A 19,566-nucleotide genomic window follows, 5' to 3' on the forward strand; every position below is an offset into this window, starting at 1 on the left:
ACTCCTTATGCTTAAAAATCTGTCTTACCTTGTATTTAGCTGTGAAACACTGAGTACCTTTTTCCCAGATCTGAAGAAGAGCGCTGCCGCGTGGCTCGAGAGCTTGTCTCTCTCACCAACAGAAGTTGGTCCAATAAAAGATATTACCTCACCCACCTTGTCTCTCTAATATTTCTAATAAGATTTCTTGAGACACCGAATCAAATGCTTTCCTAACATCCACATTTATTACGTCTACACTGTTCACTAATACTTTAATTCTGTCGAAAAGGTTGTAGTATTTATAAAGCTGAGGTGAATCCTGTCTCCATTAAGGTCAACAGTGAAATGCCCAATTACTTCAGTGAGGCCAGGATTTCACTCGGGAGTTTGCTCATGGTTCTGTCACCTCGTAGAGACCTGGCACAAGCCATTTGCGATTTCAAGTAAAGTCACAAGTCAGATGATGATAGTGCTAGAGTTAGTCCTTGATTTTGTAGGGCCAGATCCAGCGCTAGTGCAGTTTGGCGTAACTCCAAACCCACTGGCTTCAGTTTACACCAGCTGCAGATCCAACCCATAGTGACTTTTAAAATTAGCCCTGGTTCAAATTATTTTCAGATTTTGTAGGAAGTAGAAGTTAGACGTATGGGATGGCAATTGCCAGAGTCTCTCTCCTTGCCTTTATTAAAAACCAGTTCTACCGCACATTAGATTTTGTCTGACACTTTGGTACTTCAAGATGGCAGTGATTTTCAATGGTATAGTAAATTCCTTAGTTAATTAGTATTGTCTCTAACTAATTCCCCCAATGCTCTAGGTAGTATATCACCTGCGGTGACTTATTTGTATATGTTTCCAAGTACTCTTTTACCTGCTCTTTATCCTTAGTTGCTTTTACAGGTTCTTCATCCCTACTGCTTGTCCATACTTTTCTAGGTTTTTCTTATTGAAGTAACCCCCTCTTTTCTTCTTGGTGGGGTTTTTCAAAGCACTCAGTGTTGGCCTAACTCTGCTCTCCCACTGCAGTCAATGGTAAAACTCCCATTTGTCCTCAGTGGGAGCAGAGTGAGGTCAAAACCAAGCACTTTTGAAAATCTCACCCTCCTTACCCTAATAACACCGTTCAGTTTTGCTCCTAAGATATTGAGCCTCTATAGTCATAGATAGGTTTCCATGTAGGTAGACGGATATATCCATTTGTATACACACACACAGAAAAGGTGTGGTGGAGGTGAAGGTCTTTTCACTCCTAGTTTGAGCACCGTGAATGAACATTTCTTGTTAGTGCTGTCTCTGTGGGAATGGCTTCCCGTTATGGTTTCTGGTTAACACTTCTTGGGCCGTATAGGAAATGATCAGATAACAAACTGTACTGTGTCAGTGAGAAGAACAGTGTAGTTAACTTAACTGTACGTTTGAAAAGGTTAGTAAAAAAGAGCAAGTGTAATACTTTTGAACTTCAACAAAGGTGCTTGCTTATGTATTGATCCAAACCCCCTTGAAGTCAATGGACAGACTTCTATGACTTCAGTGCGCTTTGGACCAGGCCCTGTTTGCCCAGGTTCATAAATGGGCTGCGTGCGCTCTGGTATTTGACATACCATAACACACCAAGTATCACACTGTGCACATGGTAATCTGCTTTACTGACACAGAGTTTGTTCTTAATCTTGCAAGTGCCACACTTCCTTCCACCTCACCCAAGAGCTCACAACATAAAGCATAGCAAGAGGCGGCAGGACATGAAAGAAGCAGCACTTTGCTGGAAGCACTGAGCCAATTCTACATCCTGTAGTTTTTGCTGGTCTTTCATCTTTTTTTATCTTGTTATTTTAAAAGATCCATTTCATACAGTTTTGAGTGTTTCCTACACCCCAATCTGCTGCTCACAATGTTGCTGGTTTGTTAAGTGCCTCAAATGGCGGCTTTCTGACTAGTTCAGTTTTATTAAAAGAGAACTGAAATGCATTTAAAAAAATAAATAGCGAGTTACAAGCCAATAGCAGCAAACAGAGAATGGGCCAACCCTACATTATCCAATTTCTGTTGACTTCAATAGGAATTGTGAACGAATAAGGACTGAGTAAATACTGAGTTTGGATTTTAAGAATTGCTCCTTGGTCTTCCATATCAATGCTGCCACAAACAGCTGCTCTAGTAAGGATCCTTATTTAAAGGTGATCTAAGTGGCTTTTAACCTCTCAAAATCTAAATTCAGACCCTCCCTAAAATGAACAACCCATACTAGCACAAGGATCACAAATGGATGATGCAAGGCATGCAGGAATCAAGCAACATGCAAGAGTTGTGCCTGGTTAAGGATGCATGCACTTCCCATAGGTGTTGGCCTGTGTACTCTTTGGATGTTTGCTGCTGTGGGAAATGACTTGGGGATTTGGCCCTTCATGAATAAATGATTCACTGGGAAGGATGCAGGGTTTTTTCCATTGGGTGCAATAGGGTGGTAGCTGCCGTCTTGCCCCATAACAATACTCAGAGGATCCACCAAAGCATTCTGTTACCGTCTCCCATTCTGATAATTGCTGACAATTTCAGGAAACATGTTTCTTGAAAACAAGCCAGTGGCATTTGGACTCACCTAACTAACCACTGGCTCTCGTTAGAGATACAGGTATTTTCAAGACAATTCAGTTGCAGGCAGTAACATCCACTATAGCAAAATTCTGCTGGCCATGGACAAGTGGGGTAGGCAGCAGTGCTTACAAGATGCTAGTGCTGTTATAGCAGTGCTTGGAATGCTCATGAAATGTTTGGAGCACTTCTGAATGTGGACCAGAGGCATTTACAAACCTCTCAAGTCCTGGAACTGGTACTGTGAATGCCAACATTCTCGAGGGTCGGCCAGCGTATAGTGAGACCTACCCTACTGGGGAGTCTTTTAATTGCTGCCATCTTACCTGCTATTCCTCAGTGCATGGTGCTTGCAGTAAAAATATCCTGCAGTAGTAATTGCATTATAAGACAGGTTTCAGAGTAGCAGCCGTGTTAGTCTGTATTCGCAAAAAGAAAAGGAGGACTTGTGGCACCTTAGAGACTAAGGTGCCACAAGTCCTTCTTTTCTTTTTGCATTATAAGATGAGATCAAGGCTGCTATCCCAGGAAATTCTATAGGAAAATTCTCTGTATATGCATGGATTTTGATAAAGGAGAAGGAGGTGTTCTTCGCTTCTTCTGCCCATTTAACTTCCATTGTTCTTTAGTTATCAAACTTTTTTTAGCATAGCTCGGGGGACGGGGAGCCCATTTAGGGATGGGCCTGAACTGCAGACTCACCCATGGAAGTTAAAGATTGTTTGCCTCTGAGGTTGTAATGCAACCCATTATTGAAGAAGAGACCCAGCCACAAAGTTGAAATCTGGAACTGGGCTTGGATTCCAAACATCTAAGTTTAGAGATGTTTGGGCCAATCACTAATCTCATTTGAATCCACAAGGTACCTGTACTATTTGTCTAATTTACAGGAAATGTACAGTGGACAACTTGGTAATATTTTAATGATAACAGAAGTACAGTTCCCTAATGAGTGAATTTAACTGTTTGCCCTTCCTGGTCTATCAGCTAGGATAAGAAATGAATAAAAACCAGCAGTATCATCGTTATTTTCCACTGCACGTGGCTTTAAAATCTCCCATGTATAATATTGTTGCTTTTGTCTCAGGCAGGTAACGTCGTGACAGGAGAGATGGTGGAGGAACTTATTCTTTCTGGAGCAGATATCATTAAAGTGGGTATCGGACCTGGTAAGGCAAATCTGGGCTGAAAAGTGAAGATGTTGGTGGAGGAGTTGTTGCATAGATGAACCCAATGTATATGTCACAGCCATTCACCTGTGCACAGGGTCGCACTTTTTAAAGGTGCCTGGGCCCATTCATGTTAGCAGAGTCGTAGAGTCCTTTCTCAGAGACAGTTTATGTGAGAGATAACGGGCAGGATATATGCATGACGAGCCACAAAGAATGATTGACTGAAGAGCTCAAGGATTTAAATGTGGAGGAGGCTTGGAATTTCTTCAACTATATGAAAACTGTCTGAAATTTGCATCGCAAGCAAATGAAAAACTTGTAGGGAAAAGCACCAGAGCAAGCTGGATGAATAAATCACCTCAAAATAGGTTATTAGGAGTAAGCAGAGAGCACGTAGGAATGGAAAATAGGGGTATATCAACAAAAAAAACCCTACATTGTGGATATTAGAAAATGTAGGAGTAAAGTGAGAATTGCTACAAGTCAAGCTGAATTAACTTTTGCCAAGGAAATTTAAAAAACCTTCTTATTATTTATCTAAATAAAAAGAATAAGGAAGGATGAGGTTGGGATGTTAATGTGGATGGGAAAGAAATTAAAGATAATCTAGGTATGGGCCAAAAACTAAATGAATGCTTTGCCTTGGTTTTCAGTAAGGATGATAATATGCAACATGTTCATGAAGACGGTAAGGCTGATGAAGTGAGTGTCTAGACATGGAAATTATCACATATGTGGTAGAGGAAAACCTTGATGTGCAAAAACTGGGGGGACCAGATCATTTCCGTGCCAGAATACTGAAAGAATGGGCGCATGGGATTGCTATTCTGGTCGCAAGGATTTTTAATAAATCTGTCTATTTGGGGGAAGTACCATATGACTAGAGCATTGCTAATGTTCTACCTATATTTAAGAAAGGGAATAAAGTGATCATGTGCTTATAGACCTGTAAATCCGATTTCAGTAGTATGCAAAGTGCCTTAGAACAAATTGTGAAATGAAGAATAATTAACGGCGATAAATGATAAAAGGGCATGTTTACCAAAGGTAGATCATACCAGACTAACCTGATTTCCTTCTTTGTGAAAATAACTGATTATTTTAGATAAGGGAAATGCAATGGATTTAGAATACTTGAAGGGGAAAAGGCAACAGGTTGTGCTGCAAAGTGAAATAGCAGAGCGGAGGGGGGTTACTAGTGGAGTTCCTCGAGGATCGGACTTGGGACCAATTTTATTCACTATTCTTTTATTAATGATCTTGGCACAAAAAGTAGGAGTTGCAAATTGACTAATGATACAAAGATGGGAGGAGGCATCGTCAATACGGAGGCGGATCGGAATATTAGACAGGAAACTCTGGATGCTCTTGAAAACTGGAGTGACAGAAATGGGATGAAATTCAATAGTACAAAATATGCTTAGGTCTAATAATAATTCCTGCTACAAGCTGGGGGCTTATCACTTAGAAGCAACAGGGGAGGCAAGAAACCTGGGTGTGTGGGTTGATCACAGGATGACTATGAACCACCAATGTGATGCGGCTGTGAAAAAGGCAAATGCAATCCTAGGATGTATCAGGCGAAGCATTTCCAGTAAAGCGAGAAAAATATTAATGACATTGTACAAGGCACTGCTAATTTGGAATACTGTGTATAATTTTGGTCACCCATGTTAAAGATAAATTCAGACTGGAACAGGTGCAGAGATGAGCTACTAGGATGATCAAGGGAATGCAGGGCCTATTTTATGAGAGGTGACTGGAACAATTTGGCTTGTTTAGCAGAAAGAAGGCTGAGATGGGATATGAGTGCTCTCTATAAATACATTGTGGGGTAAATACCATGGAGAGTGAAGAGCTATTTAAGCCAAAGGACAATGTTGGCACAAGAATAAATGGATATAAACTGGCCATGAAAAATTCAGGTTGGAAATTAGGAGGAGGTTTCAGAGCGATGAGATTCTGAACACCTCCCAACAGGAGATGTGGGGACATTAGTTTTAAGAGCGAGATGGACAAATTTATGTGTGCAGCTGTATGATGGGGTTGCTTGTTATGGTAAGGGGTACAGCTTAGCAGCCCTGTGGCTCACCTCCAGTTTATGGCTTATGTTCCTGAAAGCTCATGCTTCAGGGTTTCAGCTAGCCACCTGCAGGGGTCAGGAAGGGATATCTTCCCCCCTAGTGTTTTTTTTTTTTTTTTTTTTAAATCTCCTTCCTCTGAAGCATCAGAGATGGCCATGGCTGGAGATGGGACATTGAATGGGGAGGGCCCAAGGCTTTGAGGTGGCACTCAGCATTCTCTCTCTCTCTCTCAGGTGTTTGACTGGCTGGTCCTTGCTCAGGGTCGCCATATTTAGGGGCAGGAAGGAATTTCCCCCCCAGGGCAGATTGGCAGTGACTGTTTTTTTTTTCACCTCTGTCTGCAATGTGTGGGTGCGGGTCACTGCCAGGATTCTCTGGATATATCTCAGTTATTTCCCATTGCAGGGACCTTGGGCGCTGGAGCATCTCAGTCCCTCCTATTCTCTGCCTTTGGCTCATAATAGTCTAGTCTCCTGTGGGCTGTAATACTTTGGTCTAATTTCAGGTGTTGGGTTTAGGGTGCTGGGTGATGTTGGTAGCCTGTGCTATATAGGAAGCCAGACTGGATCCTTTCTGGCCTTAAGCACTCTGACTGTATTATCAAACAAGCCTTATAGTGACAGGAGCTCGATCTGTTTAGCTTAACGAAGAGAAGTTTAAGGAGTGACTTGATCACAGTCTGTAATTACCTACATGGGGAGCAAAAGTTTGATAATGGGTTCTTCAGTCTAGCAGACAGAGCAATGACAAGACCCAATGGTTGGAAGTGGAAGATTGGATGTTTTTTAAAAGAGATATTCTAGTTCAAACGGAATTATTTTGGGTGAGTTCTAAGCCCTGTGTTATACAGGAGGATTGGACTAGATGATCACAGTGGTCCCTTCTGGCTTTGGAATCTATTTCACGGTGTTATTTTCTGAGCTAAAGATGTGTGGGTGATAGGAAGCATGGTGGTGTCGGCACAATCAATGGCAATGCTATGTTCAGGACTGCTGGTGAGACTTGCCGCATCCTGTTACAAAAAAGACACACTGAATCATCTCAGTTAAGTCTCCTGAGGATATATTGTTCAGGGTAGGCACTTTTATTTAATCTACTGCCTAATAAACATAGTGCAAATCACTAAATCATTTATAAAACGATATTAAAATCAGATTGCTGCCTTGCACACCTCTTTAAAGTGCTTTGAGATCCATGGACGAAAAAGCATTAAGTACAAAGGTATGATGCATTAATACTTAGTAGTTGTAATGTGTATGTTAATGGTTTCTTAGCTGCCAATCACTGTAGCACTTTCTAGGGTAAATTAAATCTGTGTGGGAGGATCCCACAGGATTTCATAAGTCTTTTGTATTTTTCCTTGTTCACTTCCCTGGTATTGCTATCTGGGATATAGAGCTAGAATTTCTTTTCTCTTCTTCTGTCTCCTACCCCTTCGGGCCTGTGTCTCAGGGTATGTCTGCACTACGAAATTAGGTTGAATTTATAGGAGTCGGTTTTTTAGAAATCGTTTTTATATATTCGAGTGTGTGTGTCCCCACAGAAAATGCTCTAAGTGCATTAAGTGCATTAACTCGGCAGAGTGCTTCCACAGCACCAAGGCAAGCATTGACTTCCGGAGTGTTGCACTGTGCGTAGCTATCCCACAGTTCCCGCAGTCTCTGCTGCCCATTGGAATTCTGGGTTGAGATCCCAATGCCTGATGGGGCTAAAACATTGTCGCGGGTGGTTCTGGGTACATATTGTCAGGCCCCCGTTCCCTCCCTCGCTCCATGAAAGCAACAGCAGACAATCGTTTTGCGCCTTTTTTTCTTGAATTACCTGTGCAGACACCATACCACGGCAAGCATGGAGCCCGCTCAGGTAACCGTCACCGTATGCCTCCTGGGTGCTGGCAGACATGGTACTGCATTGCTACACAGCAGCATCAACCCATTGCCTTGTGGCAGCAGACGGTACAGTACGACTGGTAGCCATCATCGTCCTGTCCGAGGTGCTCCTGGTCGCCTTTGTGAGGTCGATCAGGAGCGCCTGGGCAGAGATGGTTGCAGGGACTAAATTTGGAGTGACTTGACCAGGTCATTCTCTTTAGTCCTGCAGTCAGTCCTATTGAACCATCTTATGGTGAGCAGGCAGGCGATACAGATTGCTAGCAGTCCTACTGTACCATCTTCTGCCAGGCAGGCAAGAGATGAGGACGGCTAGCAGTCCTACTGTACCATCTTCTGCCAGGCAGGCAAGAGATGTGGATGGCTTGCAGTCCTTCTGCACCGTCTGCTGCCAGCCAAAGATGTAAAAGATAGATGGAGTGGATCAAAACAAGAAATAGACCAGATTTGTTTTGTACTCATTTGCTTCCCCCCCTCCCCCGTCTAGGGGACTCATTCCTCTAGGTCACACTGCAGTCACTCACAGAGAAGGTGCAGCGAGGTAAATCTAGCCATGTATCAATCAGAGGCCAGACCAAGCTGCTTGTTCCAATAAGAACGATTAGTTAGGTGCACCATTTCTTATTGGAACCCTCCCTGAAGTCCTGCCTGAAATACACATTGATGTAAAGCCACCCCCTTTGTTGATTTTAATTCCCTGTAAGCAAACCCTGTAAGCCATGTCGTCAATCGCACCTCCCTCCGTCAGAGCAACGGCAGAAAATCGTTCCGCGCCTTTTTTCTGTGCGGACGCCATACCAAGGCAAGCATGGAGGCCGCTCAGCTCACTTTGGCAATTAGGAGCACATTAAACACCACACGCATTATCCAGCAGTATTTGCAGCACCAGAACCTGGCAGAGCGATACCGGGCGAGGAGGCGACGTCAGCGCAGTCACGTGAGTGATCAGAACATGGACACAGATTTCTCTCAAAGCATGGGCCCTGCCAATGCATGCATCATGGTGCTAATGGGGCAGGTTCATGCTGTGGAACGCTGATTCTGGGCTCGGGAAACAAGCACAGACTGGTGGGACCACATAGTGTTGCAGGTGTGGGACGATTCCCAGTGGCTGCAAAACTTTCGCATGCGTAAGGGCACTTTCATGGAACTTTGTGACTTGCTTTCCCCTGCCCTGAAGCGTAAGAATACCAAGATGAGAGCAGCCCTCACAGTTGAGAAGTGAGTGGCGATAGCCCTGTGGAAGCTTGCAACGCCAGACAGCTACCGGTCAGTTGGGAATCATTTTGGAGTGGGCAAATCTACTGTGGGGGGCTGCTGTGATGCAAGTAGCCCACGCAGTCAAAGATCTGCTGCTATCAAGGGTAGTGACTCTGGGAAAAGTGCAGGTCATAGTGATGGCTTTGCTGCAGTGGGATTCCCTAACTGTGGTGGGGCCATAGACAGAACCCATATCCCTATCTTGGCACCGGAGCACCAAGCCTGCGAGTACATAAACCGCAAGGGGTACTTTTCAATAGTGCTGCAAGCTCTGGTGGATCACAAGGGACGTTTCACCAACATCAACGTGGGATGGCCGGGAAAGGTACATGGCGCTCGCATCTTCAGGAACTGTGGTCTGTTTCAAAAGCTGCAGGAAGGGACTTTATTCCCAGACCAGAAAATAACTGTTGGGGATGTTGAAATGCCTATAGTTATCCTTGGGGACCCAGCCTACCCCTTAATGCCATGGCTCATGAAGCCGTACACAGGCAGCCTGGACAGTAGTCAGGAGCTGTTCAACTACAGGCTGAGCAAGTGCAGAATGGTGGTAGAATGTGCATTTGGACATTTAAAAGCACGCTGGCGCACTTTACTGACTTGGTTAGAGCTTAGCAAAACCAATATTCCCACTGTTATTACTGCTTGCTGTGCGCTCCACAATATCTGTGAGAGTAAGGGGGAGACGTTTATGGCGGGGTGGGAGGTTGAGGCAAATCGCCTGGCTGCTGGTTACGCGCAGCCAGACACCAGGGTGGTTAGAAGAGCACAGGAGGGTGCGGTACGCATCAGAGAAGCTTTGAAAACCAGTTTCATGACTGGCCAGGCTACGGTGTGAAAGTTCTGTTTGTTTCTCCTTGATGAAACCCCCCACCCCTTGGTTCACTCTACTTCACTGTAAGCTAACCAACCTCCCCGCCTCCCTTTGATCACTGCTTGCAGAGGCAATAAAGTCATTGTTGCTTCACATTCATGCATTCTTTATTCATTCGTCACACAAATAGGGGGATGACTACCAAGGTAGCCCAGGGGGGGTGGTGGAGGAGAGAAGGAAAATGCCACACAGCACTTTAAAAGTTTACAACTTTAAAATTTATTGAATGCCAGCCTTCTGTTTTTTGGGCAATCCTCTGTGGTGGAGTGGCTGGTTGGCCAGAGGCCCCCCCACTGCGTTCTTGGGCGTCTGGGTGTGGAGGCTATGGAACTTGGGGAGGAGGGCGGTTGGTTACAAAGGGGCTGTAGTGGCAGTCTGTGCTCCAGCTGCCTTTGCTACAGCTCAACCATACACTGGAGCATACTGGTTTGATCCTCCAGCAGCCTCAGCATTGAATCCTGCCTCCTCTCATCATGCTGCCACCACATTTGAGCTTCAGCCCTGTCTTCAGCCCACCACTTACTCTCTTCAGCCCGCCACCTCTCCTCCCGGTCATTTTGTGCTTTCCTGCAGTCTGACATTATTTGCCTCCACACATTCGTCTGTGCTCTGTCAGTGTGGGAGGACAGCATGAGCTCAGAGAACATTTCATCACGAGTGCATTTTTTTCTTTCTAATCTTCACTAGCCTCTGGGAAGGAGAAGATCCTGTGATCACTGAAACACATGCAGCTGGTGGAGAAAAAAAAGGGACAGCTGTATTTAAAAAGACACATTTTATAAAACAGTGGCTACGCTCTTTCAGGGTAAACCTTGCTATTAACATTACATACATAGCATATGTGCTTTCGTTACAAGGTCGCATTTTGCCTCCCCCCACCGCATGGCTACCCCCTCAACCCTGCCCCCTCCCCGTGGCTAACAGCGGGGAACATTTCTGTTCAGCCACAGGCAAACAGCCCAGCAGGAATGGGCACCTCTGAGTGTCCCCTGAAGAAAAGCACCCTATTTCAACCAGGTGACCATGAATGATGTCTCACTCTCCTGAGGATAACACAGAGAGATAAAGAACGGATGTTGTTTGAACGCCAGCAAACATACACTGCAATGCTTTGTTGTACAATGATTCCCGAGTACGTGTTACTGGCCTGGAGTGGTAAAGTGTCCTACCATGGTGGATGGAATAAGGCTGCCCTCCCCAGAAACCTTTTGCAAAGGTTTTGGGAGTACATCCAGGAGAGCCGCGAATGCCAGAGCAAATTAATCCTTTCACATGCTTGCTTTTAAACCATGTATAGTATTTTAAAAGGTATACTCACCGGAGGTCCCTTCTCCGCCTGTCGGGTCCAGGAGGCAGCCTTGGGTGGGTTCGGGGGGTACTGGCTCCAGGTCCAGGGTGAGAAACAGTTCCTGGCTGTCGGGAAAACCGGTTTCTCCGTTTGCTTGCTGTGAGCGATCTACAACCTCATCATCATCGTCATCTTCTTCGTCCCCAAAACCTGCTTCCGTGCTGCCTCCATCTCCATTGAAGGAGTCAAACAACATGGCTGTGGTAGTGGTGGCTGAACCCCCTAAAATGGCATGCAGCTCATCATAGAAGCGGCATGTTTGGGGCTCTGACCCAGAGCGGCCGTTCGCCTCTCTGGTTTTCTGGTAGGCTTGCCTCAGCTCCTTAAGTTTCACGCGGCACTGCTTCTGGTCCCTGTTATGGCCTCTGTCCTTCATGCCCTGGGAGATTTTGACAAAGGTTTTGGCATTTCGAAAACTGGAACGGAGTTCTGATAGCACGGATTCCTCTCCCCATACAGCGATCAGATCCCGTACCTCCCGTTCAGTCCATGCTGGAGCTCTTTTGCAATTCTGGGACTCCATCATGGTCACCTCTGCTGATGAGCTCTGCATGGTCACCTGCAGCTTGCCACGCTGGCCAAACAGGAAATGAGATTCAAAAGTTTGCAGTTCTTTTCCTGTCTACCTGGCCAGTGCATCTGAGTTGAGAGTGCTGTCCAGAGCGGTCACAATGGAGCACTCTGGGATAGCTGCTGGAGGCCAATACCATCGAATCGTGTCCACAGTACCCCAAATTCGACCCAGCAAGGCCGATTTAAGCGCTAATCCACTTGTCAGGGGTGGAGGAAGGAAATTGATTTTAAGAGCCCTTTCAGTCGAAAAAAAGGGCTTCATCGTGTGGACAGGTGCAGATTTACATCAATTTAACGCTGCTAAATTCGACCTAACTTCCTAGTGTAGACCAGGGCTTAGAGGATATGTTTACACTACAAAGAAAAGACCTGTGGCCATGAGTCTCAAAGCCTAAGTCAATTGACTAGGGCTCCTGATATGGGGCTAAAAATAACAGTATATACATTTGGGCTATGCTGGAGCCTGATCTCTGAAACCCAGCAGGGGAGGTTTCAGACCTGGGGCTACAACTCAAGCCCAAATATCTACACTGCTACTTTTAGCCCCCAGAGTGTGAGCTTTGTGATCTCAGGCTCTGGCACTCGCTGCTGTGGGTCGTCGTCGTCTTTTTTTTTTTTTGGTGTTGGCAAACCCTCAGTCGCTGGATGTTGGTTGTTGAACAAGGGTGTGCCTGGTTCTTTTATGTCTTCCCGTTTACCTTTCCCCTTCTCATAGAAGCCTGCTTTGTTGTTTTTTAATAGCTGTGATTGCAGACCATTAGAAAACACTTAGACATAAACATCCCAGAGCATTCAACGGAAAGCAGAAAATAGTTGCTCTAGTAATACCTATCTTTCATACAGTGCTTGTCTTTGGTAGCTCTCAGAGCACTTTAACATAGTAGGTAAGTATCATTAGCCTCAATTTACAGATAGAGAAACTAAGGCACAGAGAGGCAAAGTGACTTGCCCAAGGTCATCCAGCAGGTCAGCAGCAGAGCTGGGAACAGAATGCAGTTCTTCTAAGGCCCGATTCAGGGCTTGGCCACTGGACCGCAATGCAAAGCAAAGGGAAATGTAAAAACAGATAAGACTGGGTTTAATTTTGAAAGTGTCAATCGGATGACCAGTGTAGCACTCACTGATTAAAAAATCCAGGGACAGGCGGGTGAAGCCTTTTAGCTCATGTAATGAACACCGTGAACAGATAATTTGAGAGCTGCAAAGGCTTGCAGTTGTGTGCAGAACAATAGAATGTAGGAGAACCATAAGATACCTTACATGCAAACAGCAGAGATGTTGAGGTGTAATGACTACCGTACAGGTGAATTATCACAGAAATAATTTAGTCTGTGGTATCTAAGTGGGGACAATTAACAGTGAATGCACTATACTCTCTGCTGGGAGACCTGTCAGAAAAGATCTTCAGTTGTAATCCAGCCTAGAAGCAGACGTAACGAAGTTCACTCACAGAAGATCAAATCTTGAGGTTTTTTACTCAGACGAACTCCCATCCTGTTTCAAAGAAAACTGCCTTGATAAATTATAAAGCTTGAGGCTTTGAAGTGTAAATGGTTACAGTGAAGGTTATATTTAAATTAATTTTCCAACCAGTTTTCAGAAAAATCAGTCACTGTTTAAATATCTTTACTCCTGTGAAAGATCAGTGGAAGTTGCTATTTTTCCAGTAGTTCCCTTCTGCTTGTATATGTTGATTAGGGCTTTGGAATCTGGGTTTGTTTGACTGCTTTACAAAACTGACAGGTTTCAGAGTAGCAGCCGTGTTAGTCTGTATCCACAAAAAGAAAAGGAGTACTTGTGGCACCTTAGAGACTATCAAGTTTATATGAGCATAAGCTTTCATGAGCTACAGCTCACTTCATCAGATGCATTCAGTGGAAAAAAATTGAATGCATCCAGTGAAGTGAGCTGTAGCTCACGAATACTTGTGCTCAAATAAATTTGTTAGTCTCTAAGGTGCCACAAGTACTCCTTTTCTTTTTGCGAATACAGACTAACACGGCTGCTACTCTGAAACCTCACAGGAATTGTAGTTTTGGTGCTTCATGCTAGCATTCTTTTCTATAGAGTCAATTCCCTGGTTGGGCTACATCTCCTGCAAGGCATGGTTTTTCCTCTTAGAGGGAAGTACATCATGGGAGTCCCTGGCAATGGTGGTGCATTATAGGAAAGGAAGTCCAACTTGGGAGTCTGGCCAATAAAAGGGAAAGGGGATATGAGGCATCTGAACTATAACTCCCATGAGCCACTGTGGCAGTGTTTCAGAATCAAAATATTTCAGTTTTCAGATGTTGTTTTATGATGAAAAATTAAAATTTTCCATGGAAGGCAGACACTTTTTGTTTAAAAAAATATTCATTTAGGCTGAAACCCAATTTTCTGTTGTGGAAACAAAAATCAACAGAAAAATTTTTCTGCTAGCCTGTTGGCTACATTCTTTTGATCTTATTTTCTTTTCATCTAGGTTCTGTGTGCACCACCCGGATTAAGACAGGTGTGGGCTACCCTCAGCTGAGTGCTGTGATCGAGTGTGCAGACTCTGCCCATGGCCTGAAGGGGCATATCATTTCTGTAAGTGAGTATAGTCTGCCAAACACCACTCACGGCAAATCAGGGCAGGAATGCTGAATAAACAGCCCAGAACACTGAAAATAAGGATCTTCATTAAATTCTCTTTTGTAGTTCATAGTTAATCAGGCAGAGGTTTGCAACGGTACAAATGATGCCCAATTCCCACTGACTTTATGCTTTTGAAAATTTCCTTCTCAGCCTCCCACACTCCGCAATGGAAAATTACAAAACTCCAAAGTCTGGGTATATAAATTAACAGAATTAAAAGAATGTTAACATTTTGATTTGGAGCCAAACAACTGTCCCTGTGGAAGGAAGATCCCTTTGAATGGGTGAAAGAAAAGTGAGCCTGCCAGTGAGCAGGACATGGGGAGTCACATGCAGCCATCCTGTTAGAAGCTCGTGTACTGAGGACAGGGCCATTTCAGACAGTGGAGCTGCACGAGTCCTCACCCCACCAAGACAAGTTGAAATGTTGGGGGGGGGTACTGCAGAGCCACATGGTGTGGAGTATGAGCTGCTGCAATTTGACTGAGCTTTGTGGTGGTAATGGCTTGAGGCTCTGGGGAATAAAAATGTCTCCCCTTCCCAGTAACTTGATGCTCTGAAATGTTCTAAGTTGAAATGGTCTGTTTGTATTTCTTGGAACTGGATGTGTAATAGACTGGGGGCAGAGAGGAGGGGGAAGGAAAGCAAGTATTAGTTAAAATCAGGTCTTTATCCCTTTTTTATTATTCATTCATATATATATTTTTCTTCTCCCCTGCTCACCTATATGGAATTCACAAGAGCAAGTAGAAATACCTGACCATATATAAAAGAAATTCATAATTTTATGAGTTATGGAGTTTTACAGATGTGTTCATGGCAACAGCAGAGACCAAAATAATATGTATGAAAGGGTGAGTCACGATCAAGAAGTCTTGAAAATTTAATAGGTGGTATCAAAGTAATGATGTTTACAGGACCATCCTGATTTTCCAATGATCCTTTTCTTCCGCTCACCATTCTAAAGAATTTTATTTTTTAATAGAGATGGGCTCAAAATTTGGATCGAGATCCATATTTCAAACTCCTTAAAGTCTTGGATCAGGTGTTTTGATTTGGGCCCAGATCCAAGGTTTGACTGGGGCCTCAAATCTAGGTTGTTTTTTGTTGTATGTTTGTTTTTTAATAAACTTTATCCACTTAAACACTGCTCACTTGCCTCTTGGATACGTCTAGATGTTGAGCTGGGAGTATGATTCCCATCTTGAGGAGACATGCCCATGCTAGCTCTCCTCAAACTTGTATGATAAAAGTAGAGTGTAGTTGCAGCATTGTGAGCAGTGGGAGGGGCTAGCTGCCCACAGTATGTGCCTAGACTGGGGAAGTACTTGGTGTGGCTAGACCTTCCTGCCACTCGCACCAGTGACTACACTCTATTTTTAGCATGCGAGCTTGATGAGAGCTAGTGCAAATAGGTCTCCTTGAGCTGGGAATCACACCCGCAGCTCAAAGTGTAGACATACGCTTGGAGAACTAAGGCTTTAGGCTTTTGACAGCAGGCAAAAAACAAGAACCTGTCATCCCTTCTGCCAGTACTTGAGTCTGGCTCCCTTAAATTGCTGGAGAGATTACAGTTACTAAGAGACAATGGGAATGGGAGTCTTTTCATTAATTTACACGTGAGAGTTCCCTTGTAGAGAGATTGTTAATGGATACAATTGGAGGCATGGCAAGGAAGAATCCAGTGTTTGGATGCACTATAATAGGGCTTTTTTTAATACTTGGACTTTACGGTAATTGAAGTACAGTTAAAGTCAGAACAGTGATTGACTCAAATTCCCCTCCCAGTTATGACCATGCAACCCCATTTAGTTCAATGAGACGGTAGGACTCTATATGTAATCCATTTTATTGATCTCAAGCTCAGATAAATTCTGTTAAGGGGGAAAAAAAGGAAATATTTTCCCCCCTAACTGCTGGCACTGTACACTCTGCTTGGGATCTGAGCATTGCAGCTGGGTTCTTTCTGACTCTTTTGTCATTACCAGTAATAAAGGGTCTGCGGGCTGAATTTAGCTGTGAATTTTGCTGATGGCATATTTCTTAGCTATCTGTTCTAATGTAACGTTATGCATTTATACCACACTCATCACTGTGATATCTGACTGAGTGTTTTGCAAAGTCCACTCACTTAAAATGGTTACCTTCTCTTTAGTTCTCTGTCCCCTTTCCACAAAACGATAGAAGGGCTTTATTTTATTGTGAGAAAGCTCAGGCTTATGTCAGAGAGAGGTGTCCCTAAAATAGGGTGGACTCAACCCACTGAAAGCTTTGAAGATCAGGACTTGAGGGGAGCTTCTGTTCTCTCTGTGCCTACACTTGAGAGGACGGCGTGATTCCCAGATCGAAGAGACATACTCACGGTAACAGTGTGCTAAAAATAATAGCTGCCGCCTGTGCGACACTCTCCATCCCCAGTACAAATCCACCGTAACCCTCTGGCTATGTATTCAGGGTGGGTAGCCCATGTCACCCTTGCTGCCTGTGTTACCGTGGCTACGTTGTGGCTAGTTTGAGAGCTAGCACAGGTATGCCTACATGACCTGGGAATCACACCCCTAGCTTGTAGTGTAGACGCAACCTAAGAGATGCAGCACAGAACCTGCATCCCAAGCAGAGGGAGTTCTAACATGGCTTTCGGCCACCTTTGCACATGCCTGATCCTGGGCAGTTTTGGGGGCCAGAGCAGCTTCCAGCGTAATTTAAACCTGGCGCCTGTGTTAGTTGTGAGAGCCTCCCTGGGCTACTCTGTGGGCAGCAGCACTGCCTGGAAAGTCTGCAGCCTGCCCCTGATGAGCCCTTTAAGCCAGGGCTTGTGACTTAAGGGGGAGTCCTTGGAGGACAGCCTTGTGGCTGTGTGCTACAGTACCTGAGCCAGGGGAATCCTCCTCCAGCTGGAACCGAGGCCGTTAGGGTCCCTTTACGCCACTGGAATCCAGTGTAAAGGGACTAGACCGAGGGTGAGGATGGGATTACCCCACACCGCTCCGGGGGCGGGGGGGAGATGTACACTCCCTGTGAATTTCCCCAACACCCCTCCCAGTTTTGTGAACTAGTTACATGCAGTGATTCCTGTTTAGTGACTGGAAATTTGAATTGAAATTGAAACATTAATACACACTTTAAAAGCATATACAGTGTGTGATAAAATACGTATATCTGAAAAAGTATAATAGATTTGAAAAGTATGAACATAGACTAGCTTCCTTGTACAGCTGTTATTCTTTATGACAATGTCAGTGCATTCATTTTGGTGATGTTGGCCAACCTAATAATTTCAAATTATGATTTGTAAGCAAAGTCTAAATGAGCTCTCCCTGACAGCTAGTGATGAGCTGGGGAGAAAGGCTTCAGGACCAGATTTGTATTTACAGTCACACCTAATCTACCTAGGTATCCAGCAAACAGAACTGTGTTGCCCAAGTGATAGATTTTGGCTGGGGTTGGGTTACAAATCACTTGAATGCAGGAGGGGGCAGGGCAGGTGAAGGGTAATGAAATGTAGTTGTTCTTATTGTCTGAGTAAAGGGCAGTAGAACTGTACCTAGCCTGTGCTGATTGAGGGCATCAAGAGAGAGGGTGGGGACAGGTGTTTTGCTTGATGGTCTACCTGAGTCAGAAGTACTATTTGGCCTGCCCCTTTCCACTGTTTAAAGACAGAGCTGATTAGGCTCCATAGAGGGTCTTTTGTTTTATTAAGTTTCAGAGTAACAGCCGTGTTAGTCTGTATTCACAAAAAGAAAAGGAGTACTTGTGGCACCTTAGAGACTAACCAATTTATTTGAGCATAAGCTTTCGATGAAGTGAGCTATAGCTCACGAAAGCTTATGCTCAAATAAATTGGTTAGTCTCTAAGGTGCCACAAGTACTCCTTTTCTTTTTATTTTGTTAAGTGACCACTACAGCTGAAATTACTGAAAATCAGGTCTAAGTGCTTAGACCTGCTGTGGGACAGTGTTTCTGTGGAAGAGACGGCCCAGTCTGCACTAGCAGTGAGGTTCCCCCACTGAGAGCTCAGCTGAAATCACTGAGAGCTGGGTGGAACCTCAAGAGACCAACTCGCAGAGGTCACAGTGGCAAATGGCAGGAGAAGGTGACGGTGCAGGGCCATTGGCAACAAAGTGATGGAGTGAACAGTGGCACAAAGAACAACAGTGGCAAGAGCAAACAGTGAGCAGCTGGAGGAACAAGCAAGGTTCCTTCTTGCCCCCCACCTGGGAGGTGAACTCATGTGAAAGCACCTCTGAACTCTGAGTCTCCACTGACCAAGGACAACACCGGTGAGTGTTAATGAGGCTGTTAAGAATGCTGGAGACACAACACAGTTCATGCGAACAAACATGGCTGTGGCATCATACTTTCTATTTAAGCAAGAGATACCACACACTACAAACTGGAGGCCAATGTTAAGTTCATTGTCACTTGTTCATCCTGAGGTTGAACACTGGTTCTGAACAAGACCAGCAAATGCTGACTGTCTTTCTGCCAGAAACTCAACTGACTGGCTAGAAGCATGTAGTGCAAGAGTGAAAGACTCAACTACTGAAAAAGTGAAGAACTCTCTCACCACAAAAAAAATTTGCATACCGGCTGATGAATGCAATGATGCAAATGCACATCAAGTATTAAGTCATTGTGTCCGTTATCTTGATGTCAGTGGTTGGCCAGTAGATGCATTTCTAGATGTTCAAGTTATAGAAGACACATCGGCTGCATCTGTGACAACCCACATCTTAGAAGAGTTACATGCTTGTCAGTTGGACCCCAAACAGATGGCTGCTTGTGCATTTGATGGAGCTGCAAACTTCTCTAGAAGACATGGTGGAGTATAAGCTTTGCTCAGAGAAAAGTGTAACCCGAATCTCTCCTATACACATTGTAGAGGCCATCTACTCCAACTAGCGCTAGTACGAGCTGCAGACTCTTCAAAAGACATTTAAAAAGCTATAAATTTAATGTCTTCATTATATTCTTTTTTCAGCAAGAGTCCAAAAAGACTGAATATCATGGAAAATATAGAAAATACACTGGGACTGAAGTTCAAATTAGTCCAACCTGGGAAAACCCTCTGGCTTTCTCATGAGTGATCCTTGGCTGTTGTCTTAAAATTACTCCAGCCATTATTACTGGCTTTGGAAAGTATCTACCAAGATGGGATGGATCTAAGTAGTGT

The 19,566-nt window shown here is 44.4% G+C and overlaps 1 protein-coding gene across 5 annotated transcripts in view; it reads left to right on the top strand.

Moving 5' to 3' along the window:
* The window catches only part of GMPR (guanosine monophosphate reductase), a 59,273-nt gene that overhangs the window by 20,339 nt on the left and 19,368 nt on the right, over nt 1-19,566 (top strand). For all 5 annotated transcript variants that reach the window (XM_077810613.1, XM_077810614.1, XM_077810618.1 and 2 more), the window contains 2 exons: nt 3,662-3,743; nt 14,239-14,345. In XM_077810613.1, coding sequence (XP_077666739.1) covers nt 3,662-3,743; nt 14,239-14,345 — 189 coding nt within the window. The remainder of the gene's footprint in view (nt 1-3,661; nt 3,744-14,238; nt 14,346-19,566) is intronic.

Source organism: Eretmochelys imbricata, chromosome 2 (assembly GCF_965152235.1).
Source record: "Eretmochelys imbricata isolate rEreImb1 chromosome 2, rEreImb1.hap1, whole genome shotgun sequence".
Classification (NCBI taxonomy): domain Eukaryota; kingdom Metazoa; phylum Chordata; order Testudines; family Cheloniidae; genus Eretmochelys; species Eretmochelys imbricata.